At 58.4% G+C, this 14,324-nt stretch overlaps 1 protein-coding gene across 4 annotated transcripts in view; it reads right to left on the bottom strand.

Annotated features, from left to right (window-relative positions):
• MACF1 (microtubule actin crosslinking factor 1) overlaps nucleotides 1-14,324 on the bottom strand; it is a 185,693-nt gene that overhangs the window by 11,186 nt on the left and 160,183 nt on the right. For all 4 annotated transcript variants that reach the window (XM_070764906.1, XM_070764907.1, XM_070764908.1 and 1 more), the window contains 21 exons: nucleotides 13,888-14,119; nucleotides 13,523-13,749; nucleotides 12,952-13,074; nucleotides 12,570-12,671; nucleotides 11,825-11,926; nucleotides 11,552-11,725; nucleotides 10,472-10,627; nucleotides 9,745-9,942; nucleotides 7,558-7,686; nucleotides 6,675-6,848; nucleotides 5,936-6,091; nucleotides 5,557-5,763; nucleotides 4,648-4,767; nucleotides 3,450-3,619; nucleotides 3,137-3,296; nucleotides 2,486-2,680; nucleotides 1,905-2,033; nucleotides 1,669-1,812; nucleotides 1,297-1,479; nucleotides 657-774; nucleotides 319-482 (listed from right to left, as the gene is read on the bottom strand). In XM_070764906.1, coding sequence (XP_070621007.1) covers nucleotides 319-482; nucleotides 657-774; nucleotides 1,297-1,479; nucleotides 1,669-1,812; nucleotides 1,905-2,033; nucleotides 2,486-2,680; nucleotides 3,137-3,296; nucleotides 3,450-3,619; nucleotides 4,648-4,767; nucleotides 5,557-5,763; nucleotides 5,936-6,091; nucleotides 6,675-6,848; nucleotides 7,558-7,686; nucleotides 9,745-9,942; nucleotides 10,472-10,627; nucleotides 11,552-11,725; nucleotides 11,825-11,926; nucleotides 12,570-12,671; nucleotides 12,952-13,074; nucleotides 13,523-13,749; nucleotides 13,888-14,119 — 3,363 coding nt within the window. The remainder of the gene's footprint in view (nucleotides 1-318; nucleotides 483-656; nucleotides 775-1,296; nucleotides 1,480-1,668; nucleotides 1,813-1,904; nucleotides 2,034-2,485; nucleotides 2,681-3,136; nucleotides 3,297-3,449; nucleotides 3,620-4,647; nucleotides 4,768-5,556; nucleotides 5,764-5,935; nucleotides 6,092-6,674; nucleotides 6,849-7,557; nucleotides 7,687-9,744; nucleotides 9,943-10,471; nucleotides 10,628-11,551; nucleotides 11,726-11,824; nucleotides 11,927-12,569; nucleotides 12,672-12,951; nucleotides 13,075-13,522; nucleotides 13,750-13,887; nucleotides 14,120-14,324) is intronic.

Genomic DNA, 14,324 nt, shown 5'->3' with positions numbered 1-14,324 from the left:
TTATTTATTTATTAGATTTGTATGCCGCCCCTCTCCGTAGACTCGGAGCCCTCCATCCTCCCCAGGTGGGTCAAACGGTGGGTCAAATGCGGACCCAGATGGTTGGGGGCAAGAGGCAAAGCGCTCAGAGAGGCCTGTAGAAGCCCTGTGAAGCGGTAGATAAGTCTAAGTGCTATTGCCACGAAACGGCTTCCAGCCCAGGTGAGCCAGCAGAGGGGGAATGGGCTGGGGAGGCCGAAGGGGGAGGTGGCAGCGGCTGGGGAAAGCGAGGGTTGACCCTTCACCTCCTGCACGGCCCACGCCCGAGGCTGCCCTCACCTCTTCCAGCCTGTCCAGGGCATCGTTGAGCTTGCGCTGCCGCTCCAGGGCCAGGAGCCACACCTGCTGCCAGCGTGCCGAGAGCTGGTTGATGCGCGGATTCTTGGCTTCCGACTGCGAGAGGATGGGCAGGGGCGGAGGGGCTGCCTGGCTCAGGGCCTTTCCTGGGGTGGGAGGCAACGGAGCTTGAAAAGGCCGAGCACTCCCCCCGGACACAGAACTGAGGGTGGGTGAGACCACTTATGTTTCCACCCGGAAGGGCCCGGAAGGGAGGGACACTCTGGGCTGCTCAGCCCCCGCCAGCCTCAGCCCTGGCCCCCCGGCTGATGACCACTCACTGTTGCTGCGGGATTTCTCCATGAAAGGGCCGTGAGCTGGCTCGGTCACTTTCCTCTTGTAGGTCTTGGTGACCCGGTCCACATCCGGCTGCTTCCGGGTCATCTCTTCCATGAAGGCCTGGAGAGAGAAAGGACGCTGGAGTTTGCACATAGAACAGAACAGAATTCTTCTATTGGCCAAGTGTGACTGGACACACAAGGGATTGTCCAGAATCAAGAGGCCCAACACTTAATGATTGTCAGAGGGGTCAAACAAGCAATGAAGAAACAATCCATATTCATTTAAGTCATAAGGATACAAGCAACAAGTGACAGTGATGCACAAGAACCTAAGAAGAGCCATGCTGAACCAGGCCAAAGCCCATCGAGTCCAGCATTCTGGGTCACACAGTGGCCCCCCAATGGTCCCTGGGGGTCCTGAGCAGAAAGAGAAGGCCAGACCCAGCAGTCCAGCTACTTTTTTGGAGCACTGAAGCTGAAACCCCGAGAGGCCACATGGCTGACGTGGTTCTGCCGGCCATGCCGGGCACCGGGCAGTGGGGCCACTGGCTGCGACCCAGGAACTGGGTGGGAAGGAAGGGCCGAGGCAGCTCTCCTGGAGGGAGGGGGGAAGGGAGGGAGGGGCCGGGGCAGGCGCTACCTGGTGCTCCGCAATGAGGGCCTTGACCTGCTCGATATCCTGAGGCTCCTGGTCCCGCTGGGTGAGCGTGGCCTCCGCCCACTGGATCCAGGCCAGCAGCTCTTCCAGGAGCTCCGCGTTGGCCACCAGTTCCAGGAGGGCGGCCTCAAGACGCTGCTGGTGCTGCTTGGCCCAGGTGAGGACCTGGAGCAGAGAGAGGCCACGGGATGCGGCTGAGAGGCTGAGGGGGCGGGAGGGCGCCTGGAGGCGGAGGCCTGGCGCTGGTTCTTCCACCGAGGCAGAGCCCCCCACTGTGAACCCAAGGGACCCCTTCGGCCCCCAGGAGAGGCCTGACGGAGTGGCCAGGAAGCCAACATCCCCACGGCAACTCACCTCTTCGAACCGAGCCCGGATGATGGTGATCCAGTGTTTTATGGTGGTGACGCAGTCCGGGTGGCAGACCGACAGGATGGCCTCTCCCATCCCCACCGCCGAGTTCACGTCCAGCCGCTTCTCCTCCACTTTCTTCATGAACTCCTGCGCAGGGAGGGCAAGGCAAAGGCACCGTCACCCCCGGGCCCCCTGCCCTGCCCAGGGCCCCCTCCCGCATCCCCGGGACCACCGCCCACCTTATGGACATCGATGAGTGACTGCAGAGCTTCTGCGTCATCGGGCAAAGCCCCCCGGAAGCGGAGGGTCTGCTCGGCCTCCGAGAGCCACTCCAGCAGCTGGTGGATGGCCGTCCGGAACTCCTCAGCCTGGAACGCAGAAGCCCCCCAAGTCAGCCCCTCAGGGTGGGCCAAAGGAGCCGGCGGTGCCCCGGGACTCGGAGGCGGAAGACGTTTCTCCAGCCGATCCCGTGGACGTCACTGGATGGGACCCAGGCATACTCGACACCACGGAAGCAGCCACGGGATGACACGGCCCCTGAGCCCCTCAGAGGAGACGGGCAGCAGAGGGGAGGGCAGACCGGGGGTGCTCAGCGAGGGAAGTCATGGGAATGGCGGCCCTGACTCATGGCACTCTGCTGCTGTGAGCAACTGCGCATAGAACTCTGACCTTGGCTCTGCCACCACCCACACTCGGCTCTCTGCTGCACTCTGGCTGCCCTCCTACGTGTGGCCGTCGAAGGCCCTCCCCCCACCCAGGTGGGACAGGCGTGTTTCCAAGACCGGCCAGGGGGAGGGGAGACCGAGCGCGAGCCCCCCACCTGCTTCAAGGCCTGCTCCAGCCGCGTCTGCTTCAGGACGGACATCGTGCAGACCGTGTCCCACCGGTTGCTCAGCTCCTGCAGCTGCACCTTCACCCAGGTGGTGTCGTCTCGGCTGTTCTCAATCAGCTCGCGGCCAGAACGCTTGAGGACCTGGACGGTGCCCGTCCGCTTGCCCAGTTCTTTCTGGAAAACCTGACAAAGAGACGGAAAAAGGCCCTCGGACCGAGCTTCACTCGCGGGGACTGAACGGAGTTTCCTCCCCACGGTCAGAAGTGGCTGATTTTTCCCTTAGCTTTGAACCTCTGGCCTGATGCTCCAGCTGCAAACCTCCACTGCAACCACAGGCTCCCTTGTCGCGGTTCCCAACCCCAATGTCGTTAATGTACGAGGGGCCCTTGGTGATTTTCCATGACCCAGCATAGCAGAGGATCTCGTGAGGCTGTATGGCTAGCTGTCCAGGGCCACGTGCAGCCCATGGTCTGTGGACTGGACACTCCTGCGGTTTTAGAAAGGGAGCTGGACAGCCCCTTCTCTGCTTGCTCCCGAGAGGGGAAGGGGAAGGGGAGGGAGGCGGCCAGAGGGCGGAAGGAGGGGGCTGCCGGCTTCTCTCCCACATCCCTGGCACTGCCCCCCCCCTTAAGCAGCTACCTTGTGAGCATCCATCAGATTCATGACCAGGTCCAGGTCCCCATGGACGGGCTGCTCTTCGGCCAACTGTGGCTCCACTTTGTAGAGCCAATCCACCAAGGCCTGCAGGGCGTCCATGAACTGGCCCGAGAAGAGAAGGGCCTCTTCCAGTTTGTGCTGCCTGCGGAGACACAGCGGGAGGGTGGCGAGCGTTCTCCTGGGAGTCCATCAGGAGCCCCCCCCCAGGCACATCCCCCCCCCGGTGCTCAGGGCAGCCAAAGGGACGGAGGAAACCGGTGCTCAGGGCTCCCTGCCGCCACCTGCTCCCACTCACCGCTCCACGGATTTGCCGCACACGGTGTCCCATTTATCGCGGACCTCCCCCAGGAGGTGGTCCAGGCTTTGGGTGTCATCGGGGAAGTGGGCTTTGTCCTTCAAGGCTCTTCCGGTGCGGATGGTGGTGTCATAGACGGGCTGTTTGCCCCCCAAGGTTTTCTGGAACTCCTGAGGATTGAGAGGAATTGTTTTTAAGAAATTATGCGGAAGGTGAAACTGACCATTGGGTTTTTCTCTCCACTTGTCTCCCCCGATGGCAGCCGGGGGCCCGGGGGCAGCCCCCTCCTCGGCCCCTTCTCCCCCCACCCCCCACTCCAGCCACAGAGGGCCTTGCTCTGTCCAAGCCTCCTCAGGGTCATCCTGCCTTGAGATGATTTATGTCCTTTATCCTCAAGGTTCCTTTGAGGGGGGAAAGGATGAAATTCCATCAAAGAAGGAAGGACAGACCATCCCTCTCTGGGCAGGGGAGGGTCCTCTGGTCAGAGGCTTCCTGGGCTGTGTGTGTGCAGTGTGTGTGTGTGTGAAATAATTCACATTTAAGTCTCTCATCAAAGTCACTTTGCCTAATTGAACAGCAGCTACTAAAACTTTCTCCCCTTGTTTCTGGCCCTGATTTCTTGCAATCTGTTGGTTGACCCAGCCTCTCCCGGGTCCTTCGGCCTCCTGGACACTTGGTGCTTGTGTGCCAGTGGTGGCCCTCCCACCCTCAATCACTGGTCACCTCCCAGCTGGGCTACTGCCCTCGTCCTCTGTGTGGGGGAATGGGGCTGCCCCAAGGTCAGCCACGGGAGGCCTCCGTTGGGATTGGCTTCCGGCTCTAATCCCGGGTGCTGGGGGTCCCCTCGAAAGCCCCCCGCGTGGGCCAGGCCACCTGCACAACCACCTTCTTCCCACCCCACCCAGTCAGGCAGGGAAGGTGTGTTGCGGACCCCGTCAGCCAACACATTCCTACAGGTGGGATCCAGAGAGCGAGGATCCTTCTCTGCCCCCCCCCGGGCCTTTCGGAAGGGTCTGAAGGCCTCCGGGCCTGGGGCTCACGAAAGAGTCTGTGGCCTTACGGCTCGAAGGCTTCTGCCCCTTCCTTTAAATGGCTCTGTTTCTTCTCCCTCCTGGTGGGCTGCAATGTTGATGTGGCATTGTTATGTCTCCCACTGTGAGATGCTTCAAAACTGAATACAGGGTGGCTGGACTCGAACCTTGTGCTTGGAAAGCTGCAACTTGATTTTGTCTGGATCATTGGAAATTTCCAGCTCAGAATTTAGATTGTTCTCAGCGTCTTCCAACCAGTCCACCAACTTCTTCCAAGCTTCATAGAACTAGAACACGAAAACAAAGGGTCAGTGTTATGTACATCCCACAAAACCTGGCCCAACTTTTAGGTTCAATCCCTGGCAAGGTTTATGGGGGGGTGTCATAGGAATTGGGACCCTCTTCTTTTCCAAGTCAGGTCAGGAGACCCAGACCCAAAGCACTGAGCACGGCCCTCTGTGGTGAGGCTGCGGTCAGAGAAATCTTGCCACTCTGAAGGCAGCTTTGCCTTCCAGAGAACTGGAGGGGGTCCCTCCTTCCGAGGTGCCTTCCCACCCACCCCTCTTTCGGACTGAGGTGGGCCTTCCCAGAGCACCCCCCAGGCTGTGGCTCCTCCTCCTGCCCCCCCTCCCCAAGGCTCTTCTCCCACCCACCCCCAACTCCTGGAGAGACCCCTGCCCCCACTGCTCCACTCTCGAAGAAGCCCCTGCTTGGCTCCCTTGGCCAATTCTTTACCAGGCTGGACCTCCTGCCCCCCCCCCACTCCCCCAGCCCTTTCAAGGCGGCCACCAACCTCCTCTTTCCTCCCTTGACTGCCCGGCCTGTGTGGGGCCCTCTCGTTGCCCTGGCCGTGCTCAGCCCTGCCCGAGGCTTCTCCTGCGCCCACAGCATTGGCCATCTGGCCAGGCCCTCCTCTCGCTCCTCCCATTGTTCCCCCCCGTCCCCCCCCCTCCCTCACCGCTCAGCCCACAGGTCTCCATGTGTTCTAACTGGGGTGCTGCTGTGTTAAGGCCGCAAAGGCCACGCTGGAGACAATGGCTCCCCAAAGCGCCCCCCCCCCCTTCCAGGACACCCACCTGCTTTGCCCGCTTCCTGGCATCATCGAGAGCCCGCCCCCTTTCAACAGACCGCTGGACCACCTGCTCCCAGCGCGACTGCACGCTGACCAGGAGGTTCTTGATCAGGACCACGTCCTGCTTCTGGCTCAGAAACTTCAGCTGGTTCCCACTTTGGTCCAGAGCGATGATCTGATGCCGGTGGGCGTTGACTTCATTGGCAAAACCCTGACGGAGGGGGAGGGGGGAGGAGGCAACAGCTGGTCAATCCCTCCGCGGACACCGCTCTGGAATCCTGGCATTACGGGCAGCGCTCAAGTCTCCTGAAAGCCCACCCGGAGACCCTCGGGCCGACACCCCCCAGGGCAGCTGCGCGGACGGAGTGGGGGGACCCCCTCACCTTGTGCTCCTCTACTTGGGAGAGCACTGTGGCCAGGATGAGGCTCGGAGGGGAAGCCACGTTCAGGCCCTGCTCCGCCAACGTCAGCCAGTTGATGAAGTCCTGCAGAGCATTCTGGAACTCGGTGGCCAGGTGGACGGCCTCTTCCAGCTTGGACTAAACAGGGGACAAGGCAGAGGAGTCAGTGGGGCAGAGAGGAAAACCTCACAGGCCAAGAGAGGAGCCAGAATTCAATTCAAATGCCTCCCCCCACCCCCCCAAATGAAGAATGCTGGAGAGAATCAAAATAGCCAACAGGGGCTGTTCCGTGTCAGCCCCTTGCAGCTGCCTGGGAGACGTCGTGTATGAGCTTTGGGGAGTCGCTGCGTCCCAGCTTTATCCCCAACCCCCCAACCCCCCAACCCCCCTGCCTGTGCTCTGGCCAAGGGACAACCAGGCTCCAGGGAACTAACTGCTAGGCTGCGCTCTCCCAAGGATTCAGGTTTCCGGGTTTCTCAACGTTGCCGATTACTTTCACCCTCCCCGGAAAGGCCCCGCTGCCTCCCAGGGCTGAACTCCTGTTGGCGCCTTCTCCTTCCGCCATCTCAGGTTCCCGCTTCTCCCTCCGGGCCCCATTCCCTGACTCTATGACTCCTGTCTACTGGCATGAAGCTGGCAAGAGCGCTGTCAATCAAAGAGCTTGAAAGGCCAACCTCTCCCCCCGAGTGCGTGGAAAGCAGCTATGAGGTGCGACCACTACCTTCCGCTCTTCCATCTTGGTGCTGACCAGGACCCATTTCTGCTCCAAGAGGGCCACGCTCTGCTCCATCTTTGACCCAGACCCAGAGTCGTCCTGGCTGAGGAGCATCAGCCTCCCTTTCGCCAGGATCTGGCTGTAGACGCCCTCGTTGGCCTTCAGCTGGGCATGGAGCTCCTAGAGACAACGGGGCCTTTCAGGGAAGGTTCTCCTCCAGACACACCGCGGCCCCTCTGCCGGCCCTTTTCTGGCCTGGGGAGCGTTTTGATCATGGCAGGACCCAGGGCAAGGGAGTTGGAAGGGACCTCAGGGGTCATCCAGTCCAGCCTTCTGCTCAGACAGGACTGCCCATACTCTTCCAGGAAAATGGCTGTCTAATATTTTCTTAAAAACCGCCAGCGATGGGGCACCACTATGCTGGGAGACAAGCTGCCCTACTGGTCAGTTAGGGAGTTTCTCCTTAATTCCAGCTGACCTCCTTGATTAGCGCCTTGTCCTCATCCCCTCATTTTTGTAGCAGCCCTTCAAATACTGGGAGATGCTGTCAGGCCACCTCTCACTCTCCCAAGTCCCCTCAACTGTCCCTTGGGTGGCTTAGCACCCGGCCTCCTAATGTCCTAAATGGGGGCATGCGGTTTTCACACCCGCTTGTGTGCTTCAGCCTGGGGGACTCTTGGCTAAACCACCAGCCTTTCACGGGGACCTTGTGACTGGACCATGGGAGAGAGAATGAAGCTAGTCAGGACCCCCCCCCCCCCGTCTTGTTCTGGGGAGGTTTCGGTTTGTCTTTCAGACCCTCTCGCCAAGAGGCGCTTCACTTACGCTGGGACAAAAGCCCCCCGCCCTCAGACCAGGCACCCCCGTCACCGAAGCGGCCATGGCTCACCATGTGGGCGTTCAGTTGCTCCCGGGCAGTTTCCGGCAGCCCACCGGTTGCTTTGGAGGCCAAGAGTTGACTCTCCATCCTGGTGAGCCACAAAAGGAAGTCTTCAATCTCCCCGTGGAAGCCCTGGGCCTGTAACACACACACACACAAACACACAGAACAAGATGAAGGGCAGGAAGCGCCACATTTCCACAAAGTTCCAAGAGTAGGAGCAGTAAAGAAGGACAAAACTATAATAATAGCAACAGCTGCGAGAGCAATCATGGCCTTTCTCAGATATGCCCATGTCAGACCAACACTCCACAGTCTGCATTGGTTGCCCATCAGTTTCCGGTCACAATTCAAAGTGTTGGTTATGACCTATAAAGCCCTTCATGGCATCAGACCAGAATATCTCCGGGACCGCCTTCTGCTGCACGAATCCCAGCGACCGGTTAGGTCCCACAGAGTTGGTCTTCTCCGGGTCCGGTCAACCAAACAGTGTCCTCTGGAACCAGCTCCCCCCAGAGATTAGAACTGCCCCCACCCTCCTTGCCTTTCGTAAGCTACTTAAAACCCACCTCTGCCACCAGGCATGGGGCAATTGAGATTTCTTCTCCCCCTAGGCCCTTACAATGGGATGCATGGTATGTTTGTATGTGTGTTTGTTTTTCTATATTAAGGGGTTTTAATTTGCTTTTAGTATTGGATTATTATTGTATATTGTCTATGATTGCTGTTAGCCGCCCCGAGTTTTCAGAGAGGGGGGGCATATAAACCCAATAAAACTTGAAACTTGAAACTTGAAACGCAACTTTTAAGGAAATGGTAAATAGAAGCTTTAACGTGTAACGTTATTAAGAGAATAAATGATAATAAATACTTGCAAAGATCATAAAGGGGAAGAGAAGGGACACCGTGTTGAATGTGATTTAGCTAGTGATATAATTATCAGCCTGCTTAATATCAAATCTTAAGTAAAGTGAAGTCACTCAAAGGAAGGTTGAGAAGGAGGCGGAGGAAGGAGGAGGAGAGAAGGGAGGGAGGGTGGAGGGAAGGAAGGAGGAGGAGAGAAGGGAGGGAGGGGGGAGGGAAGGGAGGAGGAGGAGAGAAGGGAGGGAGGGGGGAGGGAAGGGAGGAGGAGGAGAGAAGGGAGGGAGGGTGGAGGGAAGGAAGGAGGAGGAGAGAAGGGAGGGAGGGTGGAGGGAAGGAAGGAGGAGGAGAGAAGGGAGGGAGGGTGGAGGGAAGGAAGGAGGAGGAGAGAAGGGAGGGAGGGTGGAGGGAAGGAAGGAGGAGGAGAGAAGGGAGGGAGGGTGGAGGGAAGGAAGGAGGAGGAGAGAAGGGAGGGAGGGGGGAGGGAGGGAAGGGAGGAGGAGGAGAGAAGGGAGGGAGGGTGGAGGGAAGGAAGGAGGAGGAGAGAAGGGAGGGAGGGTGGAGGGAAGGAAGGAGGAGGAGAGAAGGGAGGGAGGGGGAGGGAAGGGAGGAGGAGGAGAGAAGGGAGGGAGGGTGGAGGGAAGGAAGGAGGAGGAGAGAAGGGAGGGAGGGGGGAGGGAAGGGAGGAGGAGGAGAGAAGGGAGGGAGGGGGGAGGGAAGGGAGGAGGAGGAGAGAAGGGAGGGAGGGGGGAGGGAAGGAAGGAGGAGGAGAGAAGGGAGGGAGGGGGGAGGGAAGGAAGGAGGAGGAGAGAAGGGAGGGAGGGGGGAGGGAAGGAAGGAAGGTGGGTAGGAGAGAGGGGGGAGTGGGGGGGGAGTGAGAAAAAGGGAAATGAATACAGACTGGTCATTGGTTAAAGAGACAGGATTACTTAAGAAATATGTAAGAATGCAATTATAGGTATATGGTTTCTGACATACATGCAAGGTACATGCATTAATACTTGTATGAGTATGAAGCTGAAAATAAAATAAAAAATTATATTTTAAAATAAAAAGAAAGGGACGTATTTCCCAGCCAGTCCAAACTTGCAAAAACGATGCTTTGTAGCATATAAGGTATGTCATAATATAGCTTTAAAAACTGCGAAAGGCCCTGGAACCCTGGCCATTCCACCCCTGTCCAACCAGGTGCTCTCGGAGCCTTTTTTCTTGCTCCCTGGCCAGGTGACCCCATCGGGGCCGTGGCTGGGGCAGCCATGGGGAGGGCCAGGGGGGGCAGAGCTGCTCCACCCTGCCAGCTCCCCAGGCTGCCCCACCCGGCCCGGCCCGGCCTACCTGCTGAAGGGTGGTCTGCAGCTGCTGCTCCCGCACTTCCGTCTTCTGCAGCACCGACTCCCAGCAGGCGTTCATGGTCTCCAGGCGGCTGCGGAGGCTGCTGGCATCGTCCCCGGCACTGGACTCCAGCAGTTCGTTGCCAGCCTGGTTCACGGTCTCCACCGTGGCCTGGTGGGCCAACACATCATTCTTCAGCACCTGGGAAGGGGGGGGGGGTTGGGGAGTGGAGAAAATATGGCCCCGCTTAAGGCCTGGCCTTGGCGGAAGAGGACTCTGCCAGAAACCCCCAGGAGGACTTTGGGGGCGGCCTCGTCCTTTGCCTCCCCCAGGAGCAGCAGAGAAGACGTGTCCTGCAGCTGAGAGGTCAGTTCTCCTGGGCCCTTTTGTGCTCTGGCCAACTAGCAGCCCCCCCCTCTCAAAAGGCCAGCCCCCCTGGTCTGCAGGGCCCCAGAAGGTGGGGTTCCCTGTGGAGGGGCTGCAGGCCGTTTCATCACCCCCCTGGCTAAAGGATCCTGACCACCCAGTGTGTAGCCTCACTCTTTTCCTGACCGCTTCCCATCAGCAGGTTGACAAGATGTCAAGATCGAGACCCCAGAGACTCTTGGGGGGGGGAGGGGCAGCCCTAGGAACCAGAAGGAGCCGAACGGCTTCGGTCATCAAGCTCCTGCAGGGATCTGCCCCCCCCTGCCAGTGGAGTCCATGCGCCCCCACCCCCCCGGTCACTCACATGGTGCTTGGCCAGCTCCACTTCAATGATTTTGGGGTCCCCGCTGATGGGCCTCTGGGCATCCAGCAGCTCTTCGGTGTGGGTCAGCCAGGCTATGAGCTCCGCCAGGGCGTGCTGGAACTGGCCCAGGGCCAAGAGGGAGCCCTCCAGCTTGTGCTGCTCGGGGGAGAAAAAGGGGGTTTTGCAGGGCAGGCTGTCAAGGAGTGGAACTCAAGGAGGTTCCCCCCTGGGAGTTGTTAACAATGCAGCCACAAAGCTAAGAAAGCTGTGGAGCTAAGAGTGAAAGACACAAACGTCCAAACGTCCGGATGAAAAGCCAATAGGAGAAGGGCCCATGGAGGGGAGGAAGCGACGTTAGTGCTCAGAAAAGAAAAGGAAACTCTAAATATTTTAAAATATTTTACAAATGTTTCATGCAGTCTCCAGGTCGGTGTCTGTCAACTTTAGCAACATTAAGATGTGTGGAGTAAGAGCCCGGGTGGCGCAGCGGGTAGAGTGCAGTACTGCAGGCCACTAAAGCTGACTGCAGATCTGTAGGTCAGCGGTTCAAATCTCATCACCGGCTCAAGGTGGACTCAGCCTTCCATCCTTCCGAGGGGGGTCAAGTGAGGACCGGGTGGTGGGGGCAATAGGCTTAAATATTGTGTGTGTAATCCAGGTAATGGAATGGGACAATGGCGGCAGCACACTATAAATGACATATACCGTAAATAAGGGCATAGATGGAATGGACATGAAATGAAGATGAGTGATTACATTTAAGAACGTGGTTACTTAGTTGTATTGCTTGTGTGTATGTCTGTTTAATAATGGGTTTTTTTAAATATTTTAAATAGTAAATTATTGGATTTGTTATAAACTGTCTTTATTGTGTTGTGAGCCGCCCCGAGTCTACGGAAATCTAATAAATAAATAAATGGAAGGTATATATGGTATTGTGCGCATGCTCTCAATGGGGAGAACAATAAAAGAAACTTTTTGGTAAAAAAAATAAACAAAGATGCAGCCAGGTGAGAATTGGGGCCTGCGTGGGAGGGGCTCCTTCTCCCCCCCCCCCCAGCGCCTGGGGCTCTGCCCTACCTGTCGGTGAGCTATTTTTTCGCTCAGGTTCTCCCACAGATGCTTCAGCTCCGTCAATGGCTCTCGGATGATGTCCCGGTCAGTCTCGTCCGCGGCTTTTTTGAGCAGAAGGTCCCCCTGGTGGTTCAGCTTCTCCATCTCTATTTGCTGCTGGTAGACCTCCGTCTTGAACACCTGCGGAGGGCACGAAATAAGAGAGGGGGGGCGTTGCATGTGACTGCTCTCACCAGACGCCTCGGGATTTGGAGCAGGGCCTCCTCGCGTGGCACCCACCTTCATCTCGTTCAGCTGCTCTTTGACGGTGTCGAGGTCTGTGCCCACCGTGGACATGTTGCACAGCTTGATGACTGTGTTGTCCAGCCAGTCAAACATCGCCTGGAAGCCGGACGGGGGCACAAAGGAAGGAGAACCTGGTTAGCCTCTCACCCCTGGCTCTTCTGAGACCCCCCCTGCCCCCCCCTCCTGGGCCTCTGCACAGCGTCCCCCGGCGTCCCCATCCTCCCAGGCCAATGATGCTACTTCCGTCAGCACAGCACAGGACCATCACAGGCTGCACAGAGAGCCCCAGATAGAAGTCCACCTCCGCGCCCCCCCCTCCCGTCCCTTGGCTTCCCCTGAGGTGGGGAGGGGTGGGCAATCTTCAGACCACGGGATTTACCCATCCCCCACCGCCTCTAAAGCCGTCAAACATCCACGCTCCTGAAACTCAGCAGCCAAACGGCTGGATGTCAACTGCACGACTGTTGGACTCTTCCAGGCACACTGAACTAAGATGGCTGTGCTGAGGACCTTCAAAACACCCTTGAGCCTGGGAAATGGGCATAAATTGCCCCCCCTCCCCCGCTTAAATCCAGGGGCCTTCGCTCCATTTCAGTGGCCTGGCTCTTGGTGTGAGAATGACCGAGGTGGTCTGGGCTGCTTTCTCTGCTTCCTCCCTCAGCCCTCCAAACCCTCCTCCCCTCCAGTGACCTTCCCAGGCCCCAAAGGGAGAGCCTCCTGGGCAGCCCTCCGGCCTCACCTGCAGGTTATCCTGATACTGCACGGCGTTCTGCATGGCCTCCTCCAGCTTCTCCAGCCGCTCCCTCCAGGTCCGGTTCAGCTGTTCCCAGGCACCGTTCATCTGCAAGGACAGGCCGGAATAATGCACAGCTCTGGCCCAGCCGGCCAGGGAGGGTGCTGGTGGCAGAGGGGCACGGGGGCCGAGGGGAGGGGGAAGCCGCTCAGACCAAGCCCCTCTCGCCCGCTGCCTGCCACGCCCTCCTCCCTGGCCAGGGGCCTGGATTCCTGGCCAAGCAGACCGGGTGTTTCCCCCTGCGCAGGTGTTCCCTTGGCCTCCCTGCCCGTCCTGCCAACGTCCCACCAGAGAACTTCGGTCCCACCCCGGAAGGGAGGTCACCCACCTCATCAATGCTTTTCTTAACTTCTGGCTTCTCCGTCTCCCCACAGGCGAAGATCAGATCGGCTCCGAGGATGCGGATGAATTCCAGTTCTTCGTGCAAGCTGTCCGTCTCTTCCTTGATGGTCTACAGGAGAGGGTCAAGAAACAGTGAGCCCAAGTTGCCCAGCAGAGCAACTCACACGTAACAGCAGCTGCGCCTGCAATCGGGGTTTGTTCTGGAGTGTGATGCTAGTGGACCTATATGGACCTTCACTATAGAAAAACAGAACAAAAGAAGGCACCAGTGTGTGAGTACATCATCCAAGAACGGGATGTCCACCCGGTCATTTCCACCCCGTGGGTCTCCTGTGTGGAAGAAGCCTTCTAACGTTTATTCTCAGATAAAAGGTCGCAGCTAAGCGGAACAGGGCCTTTCCTCCCAAGAGAAAGCACCAAACCCCGTGTTCACTGATTGCTCTGCGTAGGGAACGAGAGGACGAGGCGTCTCCCCTTCCGGGACCCCTGCAAAGCCTGAGCTCGCTCGAAGGGCCCAGGGGAGGCCCAAGTGGAGGGAAAGGCTTCTCTCTCCCCACCTCGGCCGCTTCCACCTGCTGCTTGATGATCGATGGGTCAATGCCGGGACTCTCCAGGTCATGGACGATGTCTTGGGTATCCCGGATGGTGGTCAGGAGGGCGGCCATGTCGTACCAGAACTTTTCCGCCAGCTCCAGGACATCAAGAAACTTGATCTCACGCTCCTCAGCCCGAGCTTTGATGTCTTCCCAGAAGAAGACCATCTGGTCCAATTTATCCTGGATGTCTGAAACAGAGCAAGGAGGATTAAACCCCCACAAACCCCCAGGGGGACAAAGCCCCTTGGCTCCACTGCGTCTCAGGCCACGCCAGGGAAGGGAGCGCGTGGGCCCGCCCTGCGTCTCCAGCCATGCGGATGCCTGACCTTTGGCTGCCAGGTCCCTGTCCGCCCCTCGGGACCGTCCGATCAGCTCCTCCCCCCGGCGCTTCAGCCCTTCGAAGGACGGCTGCAGCTTCTCCAGCTCCAGCGTGGCGTTTTTGTTGTCCCCGATGCACTCCCGGATCTTCTCCACCTCGGCTGGGATCAGGGGGGGCGTGCGCAGGCGGGAGGAGAGGGTCTCCAGCGTCTCCAGCATCGGCTCGATCTTGTCATGGAACTGGATGGGAGGAATGGCCAGCCGTCAGGGCCCAGCGTGCAAAGGGCAGCTGGAGGTCTTGGCTATTCTCCTAGGCCCAATTCTTTGGGGATGTCCAACGTTTTGGGGGAATCATTAATTCCAAGACACCAATTTTTTTTTTTTTTTGCAAAACTGGTTGTGTGATTAAGAGCAAATTCTGAAGTCAAATATTTCATGGCATTAG

Source organism: Erythrolamprus reginae, chromosome 11 (assembly GCF_031021105.1).
Source record: "Erythrolamprus reginae isolate rEryReg1 chromosome 11, rEryReg1.hap1, whole genome shotgun sequence".
In the NCBI taxonomy this organism is placed as follows: domain Eukaryota; kingdom Metazoa; phylum Chordata; class Lepidosauria; order Squamata; family Dipsadidae; genus Erythrolamprus; species Erythrolamprus reginae.
The sequence above is the reverse complement of the archived record's forward strand: the minus strand, read 5'-3'. Positions and strand labels throughout refer to the sequence as shown.